This window comes from Oncorhynchus keta, chromosome 33 (assembly GCF_023373465.1).
Source record: "Oncorhynchus keta strain PuntledgeMale-10-30-2019 chromosome 33, Oket_V2, whole genome shotgun sequence".
In the NCBI taxonomy this organism is placed as follows: Eukaryota; Metazoa; Chordata; class Actinopteri; order Salmoniformes; family Salmonidae; genus Oncorhynchus; species Oncorhynchus keta.
Window position 1 is genome coordinate 20,032,575 of NC_068453.1, and position 26,570 is coordinate 20,059,144.

The 26,570-nt window shown below is 44.2% G+C and overlaps 2 protein-coding genes across 7 annotated transcripts in view; one reads left to right on the forward strand and one right to left on the reverse strand.

The window, feature by feature from the left end:
* The first annotated feature begins 1,676 nt into the window (after nt 1-1,676).
* LOC118366364 (NADH-cytochrome b5 reductase 3-like) lies at nt 1,677-14,301 on the forward strand. The gene is made up of 9 exons (XM_035748978.1): nt 1,677-1,833; nt 2,922-3,047; nt 5,112-5,184; nt 11,861-11,967; nt 12,052-12,181; nt 12,391-12,474; nt 12,564-12,649; nt 12,743-12,842; nt 13,044-14,301. Exons 1-9 carry the CDS (start codon nt 1,813-1,815, stop codon nt 13,214-13,216), a joined length of 900 nt encoding a protein of 299 aa, XP_035604871.1. The 5' UTR covers nt 1,677-1,812; the 3' UTR covers nt 13,217-14,301.
* Nucleotides 14,302-16,555: 2,254 nt separating this feature from the next.
* The window catches only part of LOC118366365 (liprin-beta-1-like), a 31,726-nt gene continuing 21,711 nt past the window's right edge, over nt 16,556-26,570 (reverse strand). Inside the window, exons 13-27 of one of the 6 annotated variants that reach the window (XM_035748979.2) lie at nt 26,469-26,536; nt 26,273-26,336; nt 24,031-24,169; nt 23,762-23,794; nt 22,907-23,051; nt 22,579-22,698; nt 22,227-22,377; nt 20,326-20,437; nt 20,136-20,224; nt 19,808-19,930; nt 19,495-19,620; nt 19,168-19,356; nt 18,730-18,888; nt 18,417-18,482; nt 16,556-17,829 (exon numbers count right to left, since the gene is read on the reverse strand). In XM_035748979.2, coding sequence (XP_035604872.1) covers nt 17,743-17,829; nt 18,417-18,482; nt 18,730-18,888; nt 19,168-19,356; nt 19,495-19,620; nt 19,808-19,930; nt 20,136-20,224; nt 20,326-20,437; nt 22,227-22,377; nt 22,579-22,698; nt 22,907-23,051; nt 23,762-23,794; nt 24,031-24,169; nt 26,273-26,336; nt 26,469-26,536 — 1,671 coding nt within the window. In that variant the 3' untranslated portion in view covers nt 16,556-17,742. The remainder of the gene's footprint in view (nt 17,830-18,416; nt 18,483-18,729; nt 18,889-19,167; nt 19,357-19,494; nt 19,621-19,807; nt 19,931-20,135; nt 20,225-20,325; nt 20,438-22,226; nt 22,378-22,578; nt 22,699-22,906; nt 23,052-23,761; nt 23,795-24,030; nt 24,170-26,272; nt 26,337-26,468; nt 26,537-26,570) is intronic. The other 5 variants (XM_035748982.2, XM_035748981.2, XM_035748983.2 and 2 more) reach the window with 5 other exon arrangements.

Sequence of the window (26,570 nt, forward strand, 5' to 3'; positions counted from 1 at the left end):
TGAGCCACTCTAGTCTACTCCTCTGTAGTTGACAAAATCACAGAGTATATTCTTGGCTCCTGCCGTCAGAGTTTTTTATGTAATCTGATTACATTAAAAAAACTTTAATCAGTTAGGTTACCAACTAAAATATTGTAATCAGATGAGAGATGACTTCTTGGATCACTTTTAAATTCAGAAAGGATGTTAACAAGGAGAAAAAACATTATTACACCTTTCTGTTTTCTCAATGACATTCAATTCAACATTGAAAAAAGGCACAAGTTTAAGTTTGTTCCACCTGAGCGAATCTGACCACAAGTCAGTGACCACCATGATGACACTCCAAATGCGTTTGATGGATAATTGTTTTCTTCTAATGCCTTTTAAGGGTAAAATAATCCAGAAGTTACTGAAAGTAAATCAGATAACGTCACTGTGTTTGAGTAATCCAAAAGTCATGTTACTACAATTTTGGACAGGTAACTAGTAACTGTAATGGCTGACATTTAGAAAGTAACCTACCCAACCCTACGAAGACCTTGCATATCACAGCTCTCTCCACAAGATGGAGACACAAGACCGTTTTTATACAATGATTTCTGCATGATATTCTTCACTACGAAGACTTGGGCATTTGGAGTGAAGTATGAATGTTGTTACTGCTGTCCCTCTGTTAGAATGGTGGCTTGTCCATCAAAGTATCAGGTAACACATACTATTTAATTCAAACAATTCGATTAAAACCTTTATAAGTGTACTATTTATCATAATTTGCTTGCATAGTTTTCTAAATGCATGCAGTGCACTCTATATCAGCCCAGGCCATCCATTGACTTTTAAAGGCCCTGATATACACGAGTCTTTCCTGCCATGTACTGGACTGGACTAATATATCAATTGGCTCCATACATATCTGTAGGATAGAATCATTGGAAATTTCCATCAAATTCATCAACATAGCTTAAATGGCAATTCCACCACTTTTCAACCACCTGTTCATTATCTCCAGCACAATACCAGTGTCTAAATATGTGAAAACTGTGTATTTCTATGTTCTGTAGAAAACAAATAGTTCAAAGTTCTACCAGATGACATCAACAAAAGTTAAAACATTTTTAAAACACTGATTTCAAACACTATGAGATTCGTGGTGACTTGGGGAGAAAGAACATACCCTCTGGCTAGAAACTCGTTGCAGGTCTTGAAAAATCGCCGTTTCTTTTTACTTTTAATCCTACACGGTGATGTCACTGAGAAGCATTTCTTACGACCTTGGTTCTCATCTTTTTAACATGACAGATCATATTCACATGTAGGTCTAGTTTGGTGCTGAAGATAACGAATACAAGGTTGAAAAGTGGCGGAATTGCCATTTACAATGGCTATTCAGCATCAAACGCGAATTCATTCATTGTAGCCACAGGCATGATCAAAGCAGTTTTCATGTAAAGTCATGGGGCGTGCATGGACTCTTATTTTGAAAAGCGTGTTTCGAACTGCAGAAGTTAAGCGCTAATTACTTATGACGCGTTCAAAACAAATGGGAACTCAAAAGTCTCCGTCTTACGACTTCAGTGGGTTCAAGACAACTGGGAAATTGCGTTTTTTTTAAACAGAGTGGGAAAAAATATTTTTGAACGGTCATCCAACTCGGAATTCGGGCCTCTTTCTTGAACTCCGGCCTTCCGACCTGAAAATCACCTACGTCATGATTTGACCTTTTTTCGAGTTCCCAGCTGCCTTGAAAGCCTCGGTCGGAGTCAGTACTTTGACAGTTTGTCCTCCGAGAACATACGTTTCGCTGTTGCCTTGTTAGGTGCCAAAAACAAGATGCTCTCTTACATCATTGGGGTAAATATTAGTTGCCAGCTAGCTAAATATTGTATTTTTTTTACATTGCTTAGGCTCAGCTACAGTTTTGCGATTTGACAGTGCACAAGGTGGAATCTATAGCGAACAGTAGCAAGTTAGCTAGTAGTTATGGTTGGCTAACTAGTACTGTAGACTACAGTGTAGCTAGTAACATATCTTCGTCGTGAACCATCATGTTTGCAATCCATCGTAATTGTAGTAAGTCATATGGTGTATATAGTAAACTGTCATTGTAACTAGCTAACTTGATAAGAGGCAAAGCAAACGCTTTGATTATTGAGATGTTTGGGCGTTAAGCTAGAAGCTAGCTTATAATGCAACTTGCCAACTAACCCTCTCTATTCGCAGTGGTTTATTTGTTATGGAGCTAGGAAGTTAGCTACCTAGTTTACGTGATTGACACTCGGGTTAATTTCTGATCAAAATAGCAAGCATGGAGATATCTGCACATGTGTCAAAGGAGCGCACGCCACTGTGGCTCTAAGTTACCCTGTCGTTAAGTTAGCAAGCTACTAGCTATCGAACAGCTGTGAGCGCAGCAGTTTGGTCCAATTTTCTTAATATAACCTTTTTTTAATTAGGCAAGTCGGTGAAGAACAAATGTATTATTTACACTGAAGGACAAACCCGGACGACGCTGGGCCAATTGTGCGCAGGCCTATGGGACTCCAATCACGGTCAGATGTGATACAGCCTTGAATCGAACAAAGGCTTGTAGTAACGCTTCTTGCACTAAGATGCAATGCCTTATGCTGCTTGGGGAAAGTTCCTCTGACATGACCACTCTCCTAGGGAAGCATTGCGCCTATCCATAATGACTAAACTATTTATGTAAAGTTAGGTGTAATTGCACACTGACTGATGCATTGCATATCAGTACAAAAATAGGGTATATCCTAGTGACTGTTAAACACCTGTTTTTTTTGATGACATGTTGGTAGGTCTGTAATTTCCCCCTCCCAATCATGGCAGCAGTCTTTGCAATGTTCAACATTGTAAAGATCAACATCCTTATTTCCACAGTAACTTTGACTGAAAAGGCAAACCTTCCTTTCCCATCTCCACAGCTCATTCGGAGCAGTATCGACAACATCATCAACCTCATCCTGAGCCTCTTCCTCTCAAAGAAGAAACCTGCCATCACTCTAGAGGACCCCAACATCAAATATGCATTAAAGCTGATAGATAAAGAGGTATGAATTCAGTGTTGTGATCAGCTTATTATTACTGTAGTGTGGTGAAAGCATGTTCACATTATTAATATAATATAGTGAATGAAACAAGTTGGACTAAGAAATAATGAGTAACAATTGTGACTACAGAAGACATGTTTGATCTGGGATGCCCAGAGCTGTTCTAGGAAGACTTAGGGATTCCATGAAACAGAGTGATGTTCAGACTCAGATTTTTCACTAAAAATGTATGTCAAATTAAAAACTAATGATTGCAAAGTGAATCAAACCATACAACTATGTAAAGTGACTACTTTTAACAAGTTCCACACCCAAGAAACAAATTTACTTGATCAGTGCAGATGCAGTGTTTGGTAACATAATGATCGCACTAACTGTCATTCTGTTACCAAGCGTTGAATCTGCACTGAGTTCTATGCTTTGTTTAACTTTGTAATAGTTGTTTTGTTTGAGTCTCAGCATCACTCTGTTACTGTGGAAATGCCCCTTACCATTACAGGAACTTCACAAAGACTAAACAAATATGTTAAGACTGGTCTGTGTCACAAGCCCTTAAGGACTTGGGCTGGGCAGCTGCTGCATTGCTACAGACTGGTTTCTCCATTTAGTGCAGAGGTCAATATGCAAACAGTCTGGATTATAGTTTGAAGTCATTGTTCTTGTACAGACTGCAACTGTGGATCAAGGCTAAGAGTCAGTCAAGTGTGTGGTTTATCTATATCAGGGGTAATCAAATGTTATTGGTCACATACATGTTTAGCAGATGTTAATGCAAGTGTAGTGAAATGCTTGTGCTTCTAGTTCCGACTGTGCAGTAATATCTAACACGTAATCTAACAATTTCACAACTACCTTATACACACAAGTGTAAAGGAATGAATAAGAATATGTACATAACAAATATATGTATGAGTGATGGCCGAACAGCATAGGCAAGATGCAGTAGATGGTATAGAGTACAGTATATACATATGAGATGAGTGGGTATGTAAACATTGTATAAAGTGGCAAGTGATACATTTATTAAATTTCTTCCATTATTAAAGTGGCTAGAGTTGCGTCAGTATGTTGGCAGCAGCCACTCAATGTTAGTGATGGCTGTTTAATAGTCTGATGGCCTTGAGTTAGAAGCTGTTTTTCAGTCTCTCGGTCCCTGCTTCGATGCAGCTGTACTGACCTCGCCATCTGGATGATAGCGGGGTGAACAAGCAGTGGCTTGGTTGTGGTTGTTGTCCTTGATTATAATCATGGCTGTGATTATAATCGAAGAGAATTCTCTTGGGAGACAATGCGGTCGGCATTTGATTGTAAGGAATTCTAGGTCAGGCGAACAAAAGGACTTGAGTTCCTGTATGTTGTTATGATCACACCACAACTCGTTAATCATACGGCATACACCCCTGCCCTTCTTCTTACCGGAGAGATGCTTGTTTCGGTTGGCGCGATGTGTGAAGAAACCGGGTGGCTGTACCGACTCTAACGTATCCCGAGTGAGCCATGTTTCCGTGAAACAAAGAACGTTACAATCTCTGTCTCTCTGGAAGGCAACCCTTGCTCGGATTTCGTCTACCTTGTTGTCAAGAGACTGGACATTAGTGAGTAGTATACTCGTGAGCGACGTGCCCATCTACGGAGCCTGACCACTAGACCGCTCCGTCTGCCCTTTCTGCGGCGCTGTTGTTTTGGGTCGCCTACTGGGATCCGATCCATTGTCCTGGGTGGTGATCCAAACAGAGACTCCGTTTCGGGAAAGTCGTATTGTTGGTGAGTTGACGTTGCTCTTATATCCAATAGTTCCTCCCGGCTGTATGTAATAAGACAAAATAAAAATACTGCTAGTTTCCTAAAGCGAAGCGACCATCACTCTTACCCTATGAGGTCTGGAGCCTGCTTGTTTTCTGTTCTAATTGAGAATTAATTGCATACACCTGGTGTCCCAGGTCTAAATATAGCCCTGATTAGAGGGAAACAATGAAAAAACACGTAACTGAGGTCCAGAGTTGTGTTTGAGGGATCTGTATCATGTCAGTGTTTCTGGAGCTGTGAAATTCTGTGTTCTCACAGATCATCAGTCATGACACAAGGAAATTCCGTTTTGCCCTGCGGGAGAATGATCATGTCCTTGGGCTACCCATTGGTGAGTACATTCAATTGATGATTTCGGCATTTGTATAAAAACACTATTAGACTATAGTATAAAATTGAATGTAATCCTGGTCTGAATCTGAAATCATACACTGCTCAAAAAAAGAAAGGGAACACTAAAATATAACATCCTAGATGGATGGATCCAAGATGGCGTAAGTAAGTCGTCTATCGTCTCTCTGTAAATATCTGTAAATATCGTCTCTTTTTCGTTTTAGATATTTTTCTTTGCATATCTTAAACATTTTTGCTAAACCTAAGCTTCCAAATACTCTCCTGCAATCCGCCTCACCCAATGTAGCTACTTTTCCTAAAGTATTTATTTTTACTTCAGAACCGGAACCCCTCAACTGAAGCTAGCCAGCTAACCACCAGCTATGCTAGCGGTCTTCAGCTAATCGGTCATCAGCTAACCTTTAGCTCGGAAAGCTCTCGCCAGTTCGAACAACGCGACGCTAACCAGAGCATAACAGACCTATTTATTTATCCCCGGATTCCCTCCGCAAACGGAAACATTTTTTTCAGCTGGATTTTCAAAACTAGCTATCGAGCTAAACCGCAACCCTGGTTGATTACTCCTGGCTAGCGTTTCCACCCACGTAGCTTGAAGCTAGCCCGGCCAGAGCTCCTGTGTTCCTAGCATACTCCTGGGCTTCTATACCCGGACCCACGACCGGTCTATCGATGTCACTGCATGAAGAGGAATAAACGGACTCACCCCATCGCAACGTCCTCCAAAGGCTAACTCTCTAGCCCTCGCTATCTCCTTGCTTGCTAATTCGGCATGCTAACTGCTAGCTTGTTTAGCCCAGGTTCGCTAACTACTACCTTGTTTACCCCGGCCTGCTAATCTGTTAGCTTGTTAGCACAGGCCTGCCAACCGTCTGCATCGCAGTGGCCCATATGTACTTTCTATCTCTTCCCGATTTTAAAAATTTGTTTATACCTTCCGGAAACCTGCCTCACCCAATGTGATACGGAATCGCTATTATTTTTTATTTTTAGAACACACTCAAGAACCTCCAGAAGCTAACCAGCTAACTTGCTACAAGCTATTTAGTCATTGTTCGTTTTTTTTAACCTGGATAACACTCGCCAGTCCAGCCCCCCTGCCCCATCCACCGCTGCCCCTGGACTCTGATCACTTGGCTACATAGCTGATGCACGCTGGACTGTCCATTAATCACGGTACTCCATTCTGCTTGTTTGTTTTATCTGTTGGCCCCGTTGCCTAGTCAATGCCATTTTACCTGCTGTTGTTATGCAAGCTGATTAGCTGTTGTCTCACCCACTGTTTTAGCTAGCTTTCCCAATTCAACACCTGTGACTACTGTATGCCTCGCTGTATGTCTCTTCTCAAATGTCAATATGCCTTGTATACTGTTGCTCAGGTTAGTTATCATTGTTTTAGTTCACAATGGAGCCCCTAGTCCCACTCCTCATACCCCTGATACCTCCTTTGTCCCACCTCCCACATATGCGGTGACCTCACCCATTACAACCAGCATGTCCAGAGATAAAACCTCTCTCATCACCCAGTGCCTGGGCTTACCTCCGCCGTACCCGCACCCCACCATACCCCTGTCTGCGCATTATGCCCTTAATATATTCGACCATGCCCAGAAACCTGCTCCTCTTATTCTGTCCCCAACGCTCTAGGCGACCAGTTTTGATAGCCTTTAGCCGCACCCTCATACTACTCCTCCTCTGTTCCGCGGGTGATGTGTAGGTAAACCCAGGCCCTGCATGTCCCCAGGCACCCTCATTTGTTGACTTCTGTGATCGAAAAAGCCTTGGTTTCATGCATGTCAACATCAGAAGCCTCCTCCCTAAGTTTGTTTTACTCACTGCTTTAGCACACTCTGCTAACCCTGATGTCCTTGCCGTGTCTGAATCCTGGCTCAGGAAGGCCAAATTCAGAGATTTCCATACCCAACTATAACATCTTCCGTCAAGATAGAACTGCCAAAGGGGGAGAGCCTGCAAAGTAATGTCATACCTTCCAGGTCCATACCCAAACAGTTCGAACTACTAATTCTGAAAATTACTCTCTCCAGAAATAAGTCACTCACTGTTGCCGCCTGCTACCGACCCCCCTCAGCTCCCAGCTGTGCCCTGGACACCATTTGTGAATTGATTGCCCCCCATCTAGCTTCAGAGTTTGTTCTGTTAGGTGACCTAAACTGGGATATGCTTAACACCCCGGCAGTCCTACAATCTAAGCTAGATGCCCTCAATCTCACACAAATCATCAAGGAACCCACCAGGTACAACCCTAACTCTGTAAGCAAGGGCACCCTCATAGACGTCATCCTGACCAACTGGCCCTCCAAATACACCTCCGCTGTCTTCAACCAGGATCTCAGCGACCACTGCCTCATTGCCTGTATCCGCTACGGTGCCGCAGTCAAACGACCACCCCTCATCACTGTCAAACGCTCCCTAAAACACTTCTGTGAGCAGGCCTTTCTAATCGACCTGGCCCGGATATCCTGGAATGACATTCACCTCATCCCGTCAGTTGAGGATGCCTGGTCATTCTTTAAGAGTAACTTCCTCACCATTTTAGATAAGCATGCTCCGTTCAAAAAATGCAGAACTAAGAACAGATACAGCCCTTGGTTCACTCCAGACCTGACTGCCCTCGACCAGCACAAACATCCTGTGGCGGACTGCAATAGCATCGAACAGTCCCCGCGATATGCAACTGTTCAGGGAAGTCAGGAACCAATACACGCAGTCAGTCAGGAAAGCTAAGGCCAGCTTCTTCAGGCAGAAGTTTGCATCCTGTAGCTCCAACTCCAAAAAGTTCTGGGACACTGAAGTCCATGGAGAACAAGAGCACCTCCTCCCATCTGCCCACTGCACTGAGGCTAGGGAACACGGTCACCACCGACAAATCCATGCTTATCGAAAACCTCAACAAGCATTTCACAACGGCTGGCCATGCTTTCCGCCTGGCTACTCCTACCTCGGCCAACAGCTCCGGCCCCCCCGGAGCTCCTCGCCCAAGCCTCTCCAGGTTCTCCTTTACCCAAATCCAGATAACAGATGTTCTGAAAGAGCTGCAAAACCTGGACCCGTATAAATCAGCTGGGCTTGACAATCTGGACCCTCTATTTCTGAAACTATCCGCCGCCATTGTCGCAACCCCTATTACCAGCCTGTTCAACCTCTCTTTCATATCGTCTGAGATCCCCAAGGATTGGAAAGCTGCTGCAGTCATCCCCCTCTTCAAAGGGGGAGACACCCTGGACCCAAACTGTTACAGACCTATATCCATTCTGCCCTGCCTAAGGTCTTCGAAAGCCAAGTCAACAAACAGGTCACTGACCATCTCGAATCCCACCGTACCTTCTCCGCTATGCAATCTGGTTTCCGAGCCGGTCACGGGTGCACCTCAGCCACACTCAAGGTACTAAACGACATCATAACCGCCATCGATAAAAGACAGTACTGTGCAGCCGTCTTCATCGACCTTGCCAAGGCTTTCGACTCTGTCAATCACCAGATTCTTATCTGCAGACTCAGTAGCCTCGGTTTTTCGGATGACTGCCTTGCCTGGTTCACCAATTACTTTGCAGACGGAGTTCAGTGTGTCAAATCGGAGGGCATGCTGTCCGGTCCTCTGGCAGTCTCTATGGGGGTGCCACAGGGTTCAATTCTCGGGCCGACTCTTTTCTCTGTATATATCAATGATGTTGGTCTTGCTGTGGGCGATTCCCTGATCCACCTCTACGCAGACGACACCATTCTATATACTTTCGGCCCGTCATTGGACACTGTGCTATCTAACCTCCAAACGAGCTTCAATGCCATACAACACTCCTTCCGTGGCCTCCAACTGCTCTTAAACGCTAGTAAAACCAAATGCATGCTTTTCAACCGATCGCTGCCTGCACCCGCATGCCCGACTAGCATCACCACACTGGATGGTTCCGACCTTGAATATGTGGACACCTATAAGTACCTAGGTGTTTGGCTAGACTGGAAACTCTCCTTCCAGACCCATATCAAACATCTCCAATCGAAAATCAAATCAAGAGTCGGCTTTCTATTCCGCAACAAAGCCTCCTTCACTCACGCTGCCAAGCTTACCCTAGTAAAACTGACTATCCTACCGATCCTCGACTTCGGCGACGTCATCTACAAAATCGCTTCTAACACTCTACTCAGCAAACTGGATGCAGTTTATCACAGTGCCATCCGTTTTGTCACTAAAGCACCTTATACTACCCACCACTGCGACTTTTGTATGCTCTAGTCGGCTGGCCCTCGCTACATATTCGTCTCCAGACCCACTGGCTCCAGGTCATCTACAAGGCCATGCTAGGTAAAGCTCCGCCTTATCTCAGTTCACTGGTCACGATGGCAACACCCATCCGTAGCACGAGCTCCAGCAGGTGTATCTCACTGATCATCCCTAAAGCCAACACCTCATTCGGCCGCCTTTCGTTCCAGTACTCTGCTGCCTGTGACTGGAACGAATTGCAAAAATCGCTGAAGTTGGAGACTTATCTCCCTCACCAACTTCAAACATCAGCTAACCAGACACCTGAAACCCCACCTCTTTAAGGAATACCTAGGATAGGATAAGTAATCCTTCTCACCCCCCCCCCCTAAAAGATTTAGATGCACTATTGTAAAGTGGCTGTTCCACTGGATGTCATAAGGTGAATGCACCAATTTGTAAGTCGCTCTGGATAAGAGCGTCTGCTAAATGACTTAAATGTAAATGTCTAACCGATCGCTGCAGCTGTACATAATCTATTGGTAAATAGCCCACCCATTTTCACCTACCTCATCCCCACAGTTTTTATTTATTTACTTTTCTGCTCTTTTGCACACCAATATCTCTACCTGTACACGATCATCTGATCATTTATCACTCCAGTGTTAATCTGCAATATTGTAATTATTCGCCTACCTCCTCATGCCTTTTGCACACATTGTATATAGACTCCCCTTTTTTTCTACTGTGTTATTGACTTGTTAATTGTTTACTCCATGTGTAACTCTGTGTCTGTTCACACTGCTATGCTTTATCTTGGCCAGGTCGCAGTTGCAAATGAGAACTTGTTCTCAACTAGCCTACCTGGTTAAATAAAGGTGAAATAAAATTTAAAAAAATAAAAATCTGAATGAAATATTCTTATTAAATACTTTTTTCTTTACATAGTTGAATGTGCTGACAACAATCGCACAAATGATCAATGGAAATCAAATTTATCAACCCATGGAGGTCTGGATTTGGAGTCACACTCAAAATTTAAAGTGGAAAACCACACTACAGGCTGACCCAACTTTGATGTAATGTCCTTAAAACAAGTCAAAATTAGGCTCAGTAGTGTGTGTGGCCTCCACATGCCTGTATGACCTCCCTACAACGCCTGGGCATGCTCCTGATGAGGTCGCGGATTGTCTCCTGAGGGATCTCCTCCAAGACCTGGACTAAAGCATCCGCCAACTCCTGGACAGTCTGGTGTAGCGTTGGTGGATGGAGCCAGACATGATGTGCTCAATTGGATTCAGGTCTGGGGAACGGGCAGGCCAGTCCATAGCATCAATGCCTTCCTCTTGCAGGAACTGCTGACACACTCCAGCCACATGAGGTCTTGCATTAGGAGGAACCCAGGGCCAACTGCACCAGCATATGGTCTCACAAGGGGTCTGAGGATCTCATCCCGATACCTAACGGCAGTCAGGCTACCTTTGGTGAGCACATGGAGGGCTGTGTGCGCCCCCCCCCACCCCCTCCCCCCCTAAAGAAATGCCATTCCACACCATGACTGACCCACCGCCAAACCGGTCATGCTGGAGGATGACCTGCTTTCATCTGTGAAGAGCACAGGGTGCCAGAGGCAAATTTGCCAATCTTGGTGTTCTCTGGCAAATGCCAAACGTCCTGCACAGTGTTCGGCTGAAAGCAGAACCCCCACCTGTGGACGTCGGGTCCTCATACCACCCTCATGGAGTCTGTTTCTGACCGTTTGAGCAGACACATGCACATTTGTGGCCTGCTGGAGGTCATTTTGCAGGGCTCTGGCAGTGCTCCTCCTGCTCCTCCTTGCACAAAGGCAGAGGTAGCGGTCCTGCTGCTGGGTTGTTGCCCTCCTACGGCCTCTTCCACTTCTCCTGATGTACTGGCCTGTCTCCTGGTAGTGCCTCCATGCTCTGGACACTACGCTGACAGACCTGGCAAACCTTCTTGCCACAGCTCGCAGTGCAGCTCATCCAGGATGGCACATCAATATCTGAGCCACTTGTGTGGGTTGTAGACTCAGTCTCATGCTACAACTAGAGTGAAAGCACCTCCAGCATTCAAAAGTGACCAAAACATCAGCCAGGAAGCATTGGAACTGAGAAGTGGTCTGGTTATCACCTGCAGAACCACTCCTTTATTGGGGGTGTCTTGCTAATTGCCTATAATTTCCACCTGTTGTCTATTCCATTAGCACAACAGCATGTGAAATTTATTGTCAATCAGTGTTGCTTTCTAAGTGGACAGTTTGATTTCACAGAAGTGTGATTGACTTGGAGTTACATTGTGTTTAAGTGTTCCCTTTATTTTTTTGAGCAGTCTATTTTTTTGAGCAGTCTATAAAAATGTATCTGTTTGACTCTTCATTTAAGTGGCCACCATACTTTGACTGTGTTTTTGTTCCCAGGGCAACACATATACCTGTCTGCCAAGCCAGATGGAGTCCTGGTGGTCAGACCGTACACACCTGTGTCTAGTGACGACGACGTAGGCTTTGTAGACCTGGTAGTCAAGGTACACAAATCATCGAAGACGCTTTCTCAGTACTATAATTCAATCTCAACCAGTTTTCCCAACAAATTTCTTCCTGCTTCCCAGATTTACTACAAGAATGTTAATCCAAAATTTCCTGAAGGTGGGAAGATGAGTCAGTACTTGGAGAGCCTCCGGATTGGCGACACCATTGATTTCAGAGGGCCCAGCGGCCTGCTAGTCTACCAAGGAAACGGTGAGTCGTCCCATTTGCCCGACATTGCCACTGTGTGGTAGATACAGGGACAACTATCACGTAATATCCTGTTATGTATATTTAGTCCTTGGCTGACAATCTGTTTCTAAAGTGTTTAGTTGTCACTGCTCTGAGCTAGGTCAATGGTGAAGAAGTGCATGCAAACCACTCCTTTACTAAGTTGATTTGTTTACTGGGTGTTTCAACAGGGGCTTTTGCCATCAAGGCAGAAAAAAAGGCGGAGCCTGTGATCAAAACCTCCAAGCAAGTGGGCATGATCGCAGGAGGGACTGGTAAAACAAAAGCCATGCTCAATCTGTACATGGCAGAATGGCCACCTGTGATGGGTTGACATGTGTTCTATTGGCTCCTGTTCCCTCAGGAATCACTCCCATGCTGCAGATCATCACAGCTATAATGAAGGATCCCCAGGACCAGACTGTGTGTCACCTGCTCTTTGCCAACCAGGTGAGTTTATGCCACTTTCTTCATCTGGATTGAATCTAATGTTCTAACATGGGCTAGTAGTTCTAATCCCTTCTCTATCCTATTCTCCCTCAGACTGAGAAAGACATCTTGCTTCGACCAGAGTTGGAGGAGATCGCAGCTAATCACCCAACCCGATTCAAGCTGTGGTTCACCCTGGACAGGGCTCCTGAGGGTAAGAGATGCCCATAACTTCTATTATGTTTCAATGAACATGATCTAATATAGGCAAATTAATGTTTGTTTGCCCTGTTGAAGTGTCAATAAAAAACATTTTAAAAGGCTGAACAGACGGTTCAAAGATTGAGAACGCTAAGAAGTAAGAATCTTGTCTGGTCCGGAGTGACTTATACTTTAATGTCTTTTTGCTCATCAGAGTGGGAGTACAGCCAAGGCTTCATCAGTGAAGACATGGTGAGGGACCACCTTCCACCCCCTGGAGACGACACTCTCATCCTCCTGTGCGGACCGCCTCCCATGATCCAGTTTGCCTGTAACCCCAACCTGGACAAAGTGGGCCATGCCAGCAGCCGGAGGTTCACCTTTTAGAAGCCACCCCGGGGGAGGGGTTCCCCAGGGCTCAATGATCAGCCACACCCAACATTTATAAAAACCTGCTTAATCATCTATTGAAATCATTTTGTTCATCCTACAGCAGAATTAGTGTGGACCATTTTCTGTCATTTGTTGTGCCTCAATTTCTAAAACAGAATCCTGAAATGAGTGGTGTCCAAAGCAGTTTCTGTTGATCAAGAGGTTTATCATTCTGAATTGAATCACTGGTAGTTGTGGGAGTAGAAGTTCCTCCTGTCAAACTAATTGTGACAACCAGATACTTTTGTACTGAACAAAATATAAATGCAACATGCAACAACTTCAAACATTTTACTGAGTTACAGTTCATAGGAGGTAATCAGTTAATTTAAATTAGGCCCTAATCTATGGATTTCACATGACTGCAGGCACGGGTGGGCCTGGGAGTCAATCAGAATTAGTTTTTCCCCCCACGAAAGGGCTTTGTTAAAGACATACTCATGGCCTTTTATTGTCCCCAGCACAAGGTGCACTGATGTAATGATCATGCTCTTTAATCAGCTTCTTGATATGCCACACCTGTTAGGTGTATGGATTATCTTGGAAAGGAGAAATGCTCACTAACAGGGATGTACCGGTAAACAAATTTGTACAAAAAATCAAAATCAGCTTTTTGTGCGACTGGAACATTTCTGGGATCTTTCAATTCAGCTCATGAAACCAACACATTATTTTTTTTGTTCAGTATAGTTGTAACTTGACTCGAGTGCCTTTGCAATTTCCATCCTTTGGTAAAGTAATAATTGTTTTTGTATGCACAGCTGAAGACATGACCATAATACTGCTTACTTTGCTTCCACTGCAAATGATTCCAAAGTGTTATGTATTACTTTGCACATTGATGTACCTATTCCATATTGTTGCAGAAAGACTCTCATTGTGTGACTACTAAAAGATAGGATATCTTGAAGCTGTTATGGAAGTATTTCCATGTGCTTAAATGTCATTTGCTTACTTGTCCTTACATCACTTGAATTACGGTTTCTTTATGCAACATGTTTGTTATATACAGTGAGACCAATAAAATACAAATGCAATCAGTTGGTTTAGTCTAAGAAATGGCTGTGGTTACCACCAAGCAATGACTCCTCCCACCACTTAAGTCACCAAGTTAGGATCGGCTGCGCTTACAGACAGCCCAATTCTGGGATTATAATTTTTTTTTTTTACAAATGTCTTTTGACCAATCACATCAGGATGTGAAAAGATCTAAGCACAGCCTTGAATCTGGCAGTTCTCTAGTTGCCAGGTTGAACAAATACAATGTGAAGCATTGCAGTGGCTGTTTGTATTTTTTTTTTATTTTTATTTTTATTTCACCTTTATTTAACCAGGTAGGCTAGTTGAGAACCAAGTTCTCATTTGCAACTGCGACCTGGCCAAGATAAAGCATAGCAGTGTGAACAGACAACACAGAGTTACACATGGAGTAAACAATTAGCAAGTCAATAACACAGTAGAAAAAAATGGGCAGTCTATATACAATGTGTGCAAAAGGCATGAGGTAGGCGAATAATACAATTTTGCAGATTAACACTGGAGTGATAAATGATCAGATGGGCATGTACAGGTAGAGATATTGGTGTGCAAAAGAGCAGAAAAGTAAATAAATAAAAACAGTATAAAAACAGTATGGGAATGAGGTAGGTGAAAAGGGTGAGCTATTTACCTATAGACTATTCAGTCAGAGGTTGTTGGTTCAAATCCTATTTTCAGGGGTGCAACTTTCACTGTGGACATGTCCCCCCCACACACACAGTTTTACAAAACGAGACTCGGTGTGCTTTAGGACCATAAGGATGCCTCTGAGCAGTTGGCTAGGCTGTTTGGGGTGTTTATCCGACTGGGGGAGAAAAACATTGTGTCCCCCAAACTTCTAAAGCCAAAGTTGTGCCCCTGCCCATTTCTATAACACACAACCTCCTGCTGCGCACCCCCTCTAGCACCAGGGTCAGCGCACTCTGAAATGTTTTTTTTTTTTTTGCCATCATTTTGTGATGTGACAATATAATCACTTTACTCTTACACAAAACTTTATTTGTTCAATGTGAATAACTCACAACGGTTTAATGAGAATGGTGTGCATAACTGCAATGGTGGGTTGTAGTGGAGTCTCGGTCTTAAATACTTTTCCAAACAGTCTATGCCTGTATTTAGTTTATGCTAGTGAGGGCCGAGAATCCACTCTCACATAGGTATGTGGTTGCAAAGTCTTAACAGCGTGATTTGCCAAGGCAATAAACTCTGAGCACTGCCCTATCCAGAAATCTGGCAGTGGTTTCTGATTAAATTACATTTTCATAGAACGACTTGTTGAAATTTCAATGAGGCTCTCTTTTTCAGATATTGGTAAACTGGAGGCAGGGCATGAGAGTGATAAAAAAGTTGTTTGTGTCGTCCGTTTCGTGAAAGTACCTACGTATGATGGTGCTTTGCCAAAGACATTGTCCATAAGCTTGAGTTCATTTGCACACAAAAAATCATACAATGATGGAAAGACCTGTGTGTTGTCCTTGTTAATGCAGACAGAAAAGAGCTTCTTAATCATAGCCTCAATTTTGTCCTGCACATTAAATATAGTTGCGGAGAGTCCCTTAATTGACCCCCCCATAAACGTAATGGACATATCAGCTGTGCCAGCATACCAGCTGTGCCAGGCCCGTCACGTCTGTCGACTCATCCAGCTGTGACGCATTTAATTCCTGGCTTGTATGCAAAGCAGCAATTGTTTCTAAACATCTCCTGCCGTTTCACTGATGCGTCGGGAAACAATGTTGTTTGAGGAAGGCATTGTCCCAGCCATATCCGCAGCAACAGGAAGAATTAAGTCCTCCACAATAGTATGTGGTTTGCCTGTCCGAGTCACGCGGTAGCACACCATATAAGACGCTTCTAGCTTGTTGCTTTTACACATGTCTTACTACTCGAAAGTCGTCTTTATTCTCGCTCCATAAACTAATTCGGCTTATTTTTCAAATTGGCATGTTTTGTTTCTAAATGTTTGCGCAAGAGTGAAGGTTATCTGTGAGAAAGTAACGGTTAATGTGATTGGATGTTAATTATTCTGCCACTAAATGTTTGCGCAAGAGTGAAGGTTATCTGTGAGAAAGTAACGGTTAATGTGATTGGATGTTAATTATTCTGCCACCAGTATTTGACATTGTGTTATTTCACTGAACACTAGATGGTTTCATTGTATTTTTGGCAGTGAAACGAGGCTACTCAGGCAAGAAAAAAAACTCACCCAAATTTATAGCCCGTTGGAAAATAATGTACCATTTGAATTTTTGTTTTAATTATTTAAGAAGTGAATCACATTTATATTTGGCGTACCCCCTATGGCATTGTGCTACCCCAGCTTGGGAATGCCTGGGCTAGTATATACAGTTATATGTAGCCCATCATTTTTTACCAGATTAGTTTTTATTGACAACTCTTTACAAAAAAAGAAGCATAGAAACAGTACACAGTACATTACAGTGTTCACTGGTATGGTTATGGCTTGCAGAACGATATCATTGCTTTGTGGTGATGTTTACAATCTAGAAGGTTGGGCTTCCATGTAATGTTCCTAAGATTCATGGATATTATGACAAATTCAACAACATGGGAGGACAAACCAAAGTGATAATAGTGAAATAATTTGGGACACAAACAAAACATGCAGATAGGAGCATCAAATGAGAGGACAACATGGAGAGGAAATTATAATTCTGGATTAAGCCAGCCTGCAATGTTTTGACTTCAGTTGAGCACAGCCAACTGTGGTCTGATGACAGATCTAAATGTCCCACTGCAACTTGACCAATCTTTCAGGTTATATAATGGCTAATAATTACTTCCAAAAATAAGTTGGGACAAGGGCATACCATGTAAGGGACTCATTTGTGGATATTCAAACAAATATATAAAAACCAGTTCTGCAATACAATAAAAGTATGAAGTATAAAATAAATGCTCCTATGTTGAAATCTCAATTCATGCACTACATTTCAACAACTTAAATAAATACACATGTATAACTTCACTTGGGAATGCAGAGAGAGATTGTAAATTGTTGAAATGACAACAACTTAAGTCTAAGGGCATAAGTGGTCTCACAGGTTGTAGAAGCGAGCCAGTCACAACGCTTCATTAGGTTGGCATGGCGACACCAGCAGGGACCAATGATGTGTATAAAACCTGGATTGCTGATGCTATGCAAATGGCCATATTGGTACTCCTCAGAAGGAGCACTCCTCCATAGGAATGAATTGAATTCTACAGCATTTCACAAAAATGTTAAAGGACAAAATTAGGTATTTATTCTATTAGGTGTCTAACAGAATATACTTGTCAAAAACAAATGTAGACATTGCATTTCTATAACTTCCAACATCTTTTTTACAATGGAGGAGTAACAAAATGGCTGTGTGGTGGCTGCAAAACAGCGCCCCGTCAGTCATCTAAAGTTAATACATTTAATTGGCGGGGACTCTCCCTCACATGTTGGAGTCGTCATCGGTGACACTGGCCTCGGGGGAGCGAGAGGAGACCTCGCTGAAGAACTCATCTTCCTTCAGCATGCTCTGAAACATGCAGGAGAAAACACACTGAAGTCACACAGGAAAACGAAGAGATCAATAACAGTGCCATGGCTGTTTTGCTACAGCACAGCTTGCTGAGAGGTTTCGTCAAGTGATTTGATGTGTGATCATGTGGGGAAAAAATTTGGGTGGGGTATTTTACTTATTTTTTCGATCTTGTCTCGTTGCTGCAACTCCCCAATGGGCGGCAAAGTTTGAGTCATGTGTCCTCCGAGACATGATCCACCAAACCTCACTTAACACCCACCCGCTTAACCCGGAAGCCAGCCACACCAGTGTGTCAGAGGAAACACTGTTGAACTGACGACCGGGGTCAGCCTGCAGGCACCCAGCCCGCCACAAGGAGTTGCTAGAGCGCAATGAGCCAAGTAAAGCCCCCCTCCCCGGCCAAACTCTCCCCCAACCCGGACGACGCTGGGCCAAGTTGTGCACTGCCCCATGGGACTCCCGATCACAGCCAGTTGTGATACAACCCGGGTCTGTAGCGACACCTCTAGCACTGTAATGCAGTACATTAGACCGCTGCGCCAATTGGGAAGCCTCATGTGAGCATTTCAATGACTTCTTACCGTCAGGTTGTCAATTTCCTCAGAAAATGCTCCTATCTGCCTCACAGCCCCTTCCGAGTCTTCCATCTAGGAATACAGACAGTGTTCAAGAGCACTTCACATGGAAAATGAAAAGTAAACAAGCCATCCTCTTGTGGTACCACATTCCACCCTCATCTGTTCATTAGAGTGCTCTAACCTCACCTAAAGCATGATCATTAATGCTTATTAAATAGTGGAAGGGGCACCCAAAAGCCACACTAAAACACCCATAATAGTACCCATATCCATATAGGTAACACATTCCCTGAAGTGGATAATGACACTCCCTTACCTGCTCCAACTGGTCCAGGTCGTCCTCGTAGCTCCTCAGGCCCCCCTGGAAGCTGCTGTTCTTGGGCATCTCCACATCCATGGGGCACACGTACTCCTCGCTGTCCTCCTGGCGCTTCTTACGCAGGGTCCCGAAGCCACCGAACGACAGCTTTCTGGGCTGGAGGAAGAGAGCGGATGATGGGAGAGTGGGTCAAATGGGGACAAACGTCTGTGTGCTGATAAGAGTTAAAAAGCCGTCTGTCCTCGTCTCCTTTTCCTGCTGACCACTGATCTGACACAAACCTATCCAGTCCATTCACACATAAGTGGTCATGAGGCCAACTTAGAGTGGAGGGACACAGCCAAGGTCACTGATCAGAACAATAAACCTACACTGATCCCTAAAGCTCTGTATGTCGAACAAGATGCCGCCTCACAGACAGCGAGTTGACCCTACCTTGACCTTGGCGGTGGCAGTGAGCAGGGTGTAGTCAGGGTTCTCCAGACACTCCTGTTTGCTGCGCTGGGCAGCGGAGCCGATGAGCAGGTGGAAGTGGGTGGCCAGGTGGCGGCGCAGCAGGGTCTTGTTGGGAGGGATGTTGAGCAGGAGGGCTAGGGACTCCACGTTGAAGCGAGGCTCCAGCACCTGAGACAAGGAGAGATGCAAATGAAGAGTGAGACATACACCGGCAAAAGGCAGTCAATGTATGTATACGCTGATGAAGGCATGTGTTCCTGAAATGAGTCATTGGCATGCCAATTCAAACAGAGACCCCCCTCTCACCATGACCCCCCCGTGCACACCGCTGCCCCTCAGGTTAGGAGCGTACTCAGCCAGGTCCACTGATCTCAGCCACTCCATCACTCTGTGATTGGTCCACTGGGAGATCTCCGCTGGCGTGATGTTATTCTGGGGAGACATTTTTTTTTAAATGTTGGTGTTAATAAAAATTTTCCCTACATGAATAACACCACTGAAATGTAACTGAACTGGTGAAGTGAGAGGCCATGTATAGTGGACATGGATATGAACGCACAGGGACAGAAAGAACGAGAGAGGAAGATACTTTATTTATTTAGTAGTGTCTAAACCGTACCCCGTCAGAGGGCCGTCGGCGGAGGCAGTTGGGCTCGTAGAAGTTGAGCCGGAGGACCTGGATGGCTCTCTTGATGCTGAGGTGGTGGAGAACACTGCCCACTTTTAGAGACAGCAGGTCATCCTGAAGGGGACATACACATACACTTATCTCTATCAGGAGAATGTCTACTGTCAATCAATTGGAAATAAAAGGACACTAGACATTGAAAAGATGATCACACAAAAACAAAATGTTATTTTATTTAATAGACTTTATTCATCCCCTCTGACATTGATTCTAATTCATTTTTGCCGCGTTAGACCGACTATTGCAATTTAACACTCACCACAGTCATGTAGTGTAGCATTCGCCCATCGACCCTCCCCTCATCAAACTGGCTCTTATACTGCGGCAGACCAATGTCATCAAGCCATCCTGAGAAACAACAAAACAACTCAATCAATAACAATTCACAAAACAGAAAGGTATTCAATTCTTCATTGCTAACTCTGAGGCGGTGGTCAGTGTTCACTCACTGGTCACCCAGTTGTGGTCCAGTTTGGCCTGGCTGACATCCTCCTCTGATCCCAGTGCCTGGAGAGCCAGCTGCAGCTTCTTCCTGTGGAGGGGCTGTTTGATCCCCAACTCCTGTTGCCACAGAAACATGTATGGGTTGTTTAAGACATCTGACATACTGTCCAGTTAGGAAGAGCGTGATGGAGAAAATAGATGTTTGTCAGGACATACAGTGGGGCAAAAAACTTTTTAGTCAGGCACCAAATTGTGCAAGTTCTCCCACTTAAAAAGATGAGAGGCCTGTAATTTTCATCATAGGTACACTTCAACTATGACAGACAAAATGAGAAGAAAAAAAATACAAAAAAAATCACTTGCTAGGATCTTTTTATGAATTTATTTGCAAATTGTGGAAAATAAGTATTTGGTCACCTACAAACAAGCGAGATTTCTGGCTCTTACAGACCTGTAACAACTTCTTTAAGAGGCTCCTCTGTCCTCCACTCATTACATGTATTAATGGCACCTGTTTGAACTTGTTATCAGTATAAAAGACACCTGTCCACAACCTCAAACAGTCACACTCCAAACTCCACTATGGCCAAGACCAAAGAGCTGTCAAAGGACACCAGAAACAAAATTGTAGACCTGCACCAGGCTGGGAAGACTGAATCTGCAATAGGTAAGCAGCTTGGTTTGAAGAAATCCACTGTGGGAGCAATTATTAGGAAATGGAAGACATACAAGACCACTGACAATCTCCCTCGATCTGGGGCTCCACGCAAGATCTCACTCCGTGGGGTCAAAATGATCACAAGAACGGTGAACAAAAATCCCAGAACCACACGGGGGGGACCTAGTGAATGACCTGCAGAGAGCTGGGACCAAAGTAACAAAGCCTACCATCAGTAACACACTACGCCGCCAGGGACTCAAATCCTGCAGTGCCAGACGTGTCCCCCTGGTTAATCCAGTACATGTTCAGGCCTGTCTGAAGTTTGCTAGAGAGTATTTGGATGATCCAGAAGAAGATTGGGAGAATATCATAAGGAAACCAAAATATAACTTTTTGGTAAAAACTCAACTTGTCGTGTTTGGAGGACAAAGAATACCATACCTACTGTGAAGCATGGGGAAACATCATGCTTTGGTGCTGTTTTTCTGCAAAGGGACCAGGAAGACTCATCCGTGTAACGGAAAGAATGAATGGGGCCATGTATCGTGAGATTTTGAGTGAAAACCTCCATCAGCAAGGGCATTGAAGATTAAACGTGGCTGGGTCTTTCAGCATGACAATGATCCCAAACACACCGCCCAGGCAACGAAGGAGTGGCTTGGTAAGAAGCATTTCAAGGTCCTGGAGTGGCCTAGCCAGTCTCCAGATCTCAACCCCATAGAAAATCTTTGGAGGTAGTTGAAAGTCCGTGTTGCCCAGCAACAGCCCCAAAACATCATTGCTCTAGAGGAGATCTGCATGGAGGAATGGGCCAAAATACCAGCAAGTGTGTGTGTGAAAACCTTGTGAAGACTTACAGAAAACATTTGACCTCTGTCATTGCCAACAAAGGGTGTATAACAAAGAAACTTTTGTTATTGACCAAATACGTATTTTCCACCACCATTTGCAAATAAATTGATTAAAAATCCTACAATGTGATTTTCTGGATTTTTTTTCTCATTCTGTCTGTCATAGTTGAAGTGTACCTATGATGAAAATTACAGGCCTCTCATCTTTTTAAGTTGGAGAACTTGCACAATTGGTGGCTGACTAAATACTTTTTTGCCCCACTGTATGTAGCAAAGTGAACATTAACCAACTATAAGCTTTAACATTGTGGGTTTCATTAAAATGTCTAGCGACACAGAACTTAAACACAGAATGCACGAAACGCCTCCTGGAAGCTCCACTGAGCCGTCCTACCTTCTCCAGGTCATGCTGGGAGGCCTGCAGCAGGGTGAATCCTGAGCGGATCCACTGCTGGGCTTGAGCCACGTGCAGCCCCAGGCCCTGCTCCTGCAGCCACACACACACCTGCTCCTTACTCCACTGAGCAAAGGGAGCGTCCACATCACTGAGGGGGGAGAGAGCGAGCACACTCACCTTTAACGTGGAGGGTAAACAGTACATCATTTATTCCAATTTGCTCCTCTGACACCACAAAATCCAAAAACTGTAATACTGTAGACTTAGTTCCAATAAACTTCTGATCCCTTCCTCTACGTTTCTAGTTACCGATATTAGACTGTCTGTGTAAGAGGTGTGCTTCACATACTTGGCGCTGTGCTGCAGGTCACGTGACCAGCCCAGTCGGGGGCCGGCCGTGGCTCTGACTCCTCCCCTCCTGAACTCAGTCTCCTCCAGGTCTAGCGAGGTGGAGTGACTTCTCTTCAGCCTAGAGGGGTCAGAACACAACACGCCTAAATATCCTGCCATGTTCTGTGCTCGTGTTACAGCAAACCCTCTGTCCTCGTATTACAGTTAATAAAGCAATAGTTTCATTTAAAAACCCTGGCTCCATCTTAATTCATCTTTCCCAAATTCCTTGCATACCAACTCCTCACCTCCTAAACTTAGGGAATAATGAGAACATTTTAACCAACCTGCCTAAGAACTTCTTAAAGCCTCTGGACTTCTTCTTGGCCTCTGGTGAGGAAGGTAGGGTCTGGCTGCTTTCTCCTCCCTGAGGTTTGTCTGGTGGGGCACCAGTCAAGTCCAAGTGGTCTGTGCCATTACGCTCGGTCTCAGCTGGATTCAAAACACAAACACCTGTTAGATCAACAGCCGACATCTGACAATCCACCACTATTTAGGAAACTCCGGAGGCCAAAACTGTCCAAGGACTACAGCTGTAATGGCCACCACAACCACTTCTGGACTACATCTTCCACTAAACACCACCATCACCACCAGGAGTACGCCAAGAACCACTCAAAAGCACCTCAACTCGATCCGCACATGCAAAGGACTGGTTGGCATGAACTGCTGATGCAAATTCATAGACTTCCAACAGTAAAAGACAAATCTCAGAGGCGCATCTTTAAGGACAGCTAGCAGAGTTAAGCGGCATCATTGCAGATGGTGTCATGTCATGGATAAGGAACAACTGGATAGGATTTAAAAGGGGAAAGAAATCACACTAAAAATCACCCAGCTCACACTAGCGATCAACTAAACTTTTCACTTGTGAAAAATGAAGAATAGGGAAGATGGAGGTAGGGGCATATCTAGGGATTCTTCACACAACAATGTTACCATTTACCACCCAATCAGCCTCAAGAGGGTTCAGAAAAACAGACTGCTGTTTTATTTAGTCTACAATGGGTCTGGTTGTATGTTAGATGGTGATCACATTGTTGCACTAGTATCCCTGCACACATCCAGCGTTCATCCTGATCTGCCATACTGCAGGCCTGGCCCGTCTGTGGGGCTCTGCGCTGCAGACTACTGTACTGTACCCAACGTAGGCGCACTCGCACTCCGGCTGCGATCTTCACATCACATAGAACCATGGAGAATAGAAAGAGCAAGGACAGAACATAGTTAACTAGTGTGAATACTACCAGACAGACAAGAGACAGACATAAGAAAACACACATTAAGGTATTGAACTGTGAATGTTTTTTTTACATCATGAACAGAGAGTAGAATTTATTGTTCACACCACCCCGTGCAGAGGAACGAGCACCCTTCTCCCCGTGCCCCCCCCCCCAACGATGAGACTCACCCAGATTTGGGGCACTGGACGTCCTCTTGCCTCCACGCATCTTGAAGAAACCACGTCCAAAGGAGGAGCGGGCCTTCTTGTTCCCAAAGCTTTCATTACTGCTGGGGTTTGATGGGGGGCTGGGCACCTCAACTGTGGTCTAGAAAAGGGAGAGGGGATCATTATGGGTACATAAATCTAATAAAATATTTGACATGCCAGTAAACAAAGTCAATCTCCCAATAGAACCGGCTCAATAGTTCTGCTGTTGTACCATCAGGTGGCAGTAGAGTAACATGACTGTCAAAAATACACATTGCTCAAAACAACCCATTGCTATTATGATTCCGTATCATCTGGACAGACAGTCCGGAGTCCAGTCAGCTGTCACAGTGGGGCTCAGTCACAGTGGGGCTCAGTGGGGGAGATAAGAAATAGAACTATGCCTTCTTTTATGACTGGCTCATTTGGGAGACATGACACAGACTCTCCCACGTTGAGAGGTCAAAAGGTCAAAGAGGCTCTAGTGTTCTAATTTAGGTGACAAAAATAGGGGGTAGAGAGGTCTGATTTAAGACAGTCAGGCTAGAGCAATGGGTCCGTAACCGAAAGGTTGTTGGTTCTAACACCCGAGCCGACAAAGTGAAAAATCTGTCAATGTGCCCTTGAGCAAGGCATGGAACTCTAATTTGCTCCAGCGGCGCTGTACTACTATGGCTGACCCTGTAAAACAACACATTTCACTGCACCTATCAGGTATATGTGACAAAAATATTTTTTACATATAATACCAGTCAAGTTTGGACATCTACTCATCCAAGGGGTTTTCTTTATTTTTACTGTTTTCTACATTGTAGAATAATAGTGAAGATATCAAAACTATGACAGATACACATATGGAATTATGTAGTAACCCCAAAAAAGTGTTAAACAAATCAAAATGTTTTTTTTTCTATGAGATTCTTCAAAGTAGCCATCCTTTGCCTTGATGACAGCTTTACACTCTTGGCATTCTCACAACCAGCCAGGTCGCAGTTGTAAATAAGAACTTGTTCTCAACTGGCCTACCTGGTTAAATAAAAAAAACTAGGTAGTCACCTGGAATGCATTTCAATTAACAGGTGTGCCTTATTAAAAAGTTAATTTGTGCAATTTCTTTCTTTATGCGTTTGAGACAATCAGTTGCCTGGCCGGCCCTGTCGTCGGACGGGGCCAGTGTCTCCCGACCCCTCCTGTCTCAGCCTCCAGTATTTATGCTGCAATAGTTTGCGTGTCGGGCTAGGATCAGTCTTATATGTGGAGTATTTCTCCTGTGTGAATTTAAGTCCCTCTCTCCCCTCAGGTTTCTGTACAACACTTTGACATCGGCTGATGTACAAAGGGCTTTATGAATACATTTGATTGATTGATTGACAAGGTATGGGTGGTATATAGATAGCCCTATTTGGCAAAAGACCAAGTACAAATTATGGCAAGAACAGCTAAAAAAAAAAAAGCAAAGAGAAACAACAATCCATCATTACTTTAAGGCATGAAGGTCAGTCAATTTGCAAAAACCATCAAGTGCTTTGAAACTGGCTCTCATGAGGACCTCCACAGGAAAGGAAAACCCAGAGTTACCTCTGCTTCAGAGGATAAATTCATTAGTTACCAGCCTCGGAAATTGCTGCCCAAATAAAAGCTTCGCAGAGGTCAAATAACAGACATCTCAACCTCAACTGTTCAGAGGAGAAAACAGAGTGAAATCGGGCCCTCACGGTCGAATTGCTGCCAAGAAACCACTACCTAAGGACACCAATAATAAGAAGAGACTTGCATGGGCCAAGAAACATAAGCAATGGACCTTAGACTGGTGGATATCTGTCCTTTGATGAGTCCAAATTTGAGATTTTGGGATCCAACCGCTGTGTCTTTGTAAGATGCACGGTAGGTGAACGGATGATCTCCACATGTGTGATTCCCACCGTGAAGCATGGAAGAGGTGGTGTGATGATGCTTTGCTGGTGACACTGTCAGTGATTTATTTAGAAATCAAGGCACACTTAACCAGCATGGCTACCGCAGCATTCTGCAGCAATACGCCATCCCATCTGGTTTGCGCATAGTGTAGAAAATAGTAAAAATATTGAAAAACCCTTGAATGAGTAGGTGTGCCCAAACTTTTGGCTGGTACTGCATATAAACTCCATGATGGCAGCAAGTCAAGGTCTTTCCAGTTAACCCACTATTCACCATCACCCCAGGAGAGAGGGGACAGTCTTACCTGCTCTGTGTTGCTGTTTATGTGGCCCAAGCTACCTGCTGAATGTGGCGGGACCTCTGGTGGACTGCAAAGAGAAAGGAAAGTTAACAGACAGTCTAGACCTAGAGATGATGAATATACAGACAAACTAAAACAGCGACCCAATGGACAAATAGTCCATGGGAGTGTAGTTTGTCCAGGGAAAAGCCAACCTCACCTGTCTGTGTCTGGTTCCTGTATCAGGCTCTCCTGCTCCAGCTCTGAAAACACTGCAATAGATGGAATCTGGGAGGAGGGGATGAGAGAGGAAGAGAAAGGA

Excerpts from the sequence above, each read along its gene's own strand:
- LOC118366364 (XM_035748978.1), top strand. The coding sequence starts at position 1,813 with ATGCTCTCTTACATCATTGGG. Across the intron at positions 3,048-5,111 it reads TAAAGCTGATAGATAAAGAG|ATCATCAGTCATGACACAAG; the intron begins GTATGAATTCAG and ends GTGTTCTCACAG. Across the intron at positions 11,968-12,051 it reads TTGTAGACCTGGTAGTCAAG|ATTTACTACAAGAATGTTAA; the intron begins GTACACAAATCA and ends CCTGCTTCCCAG.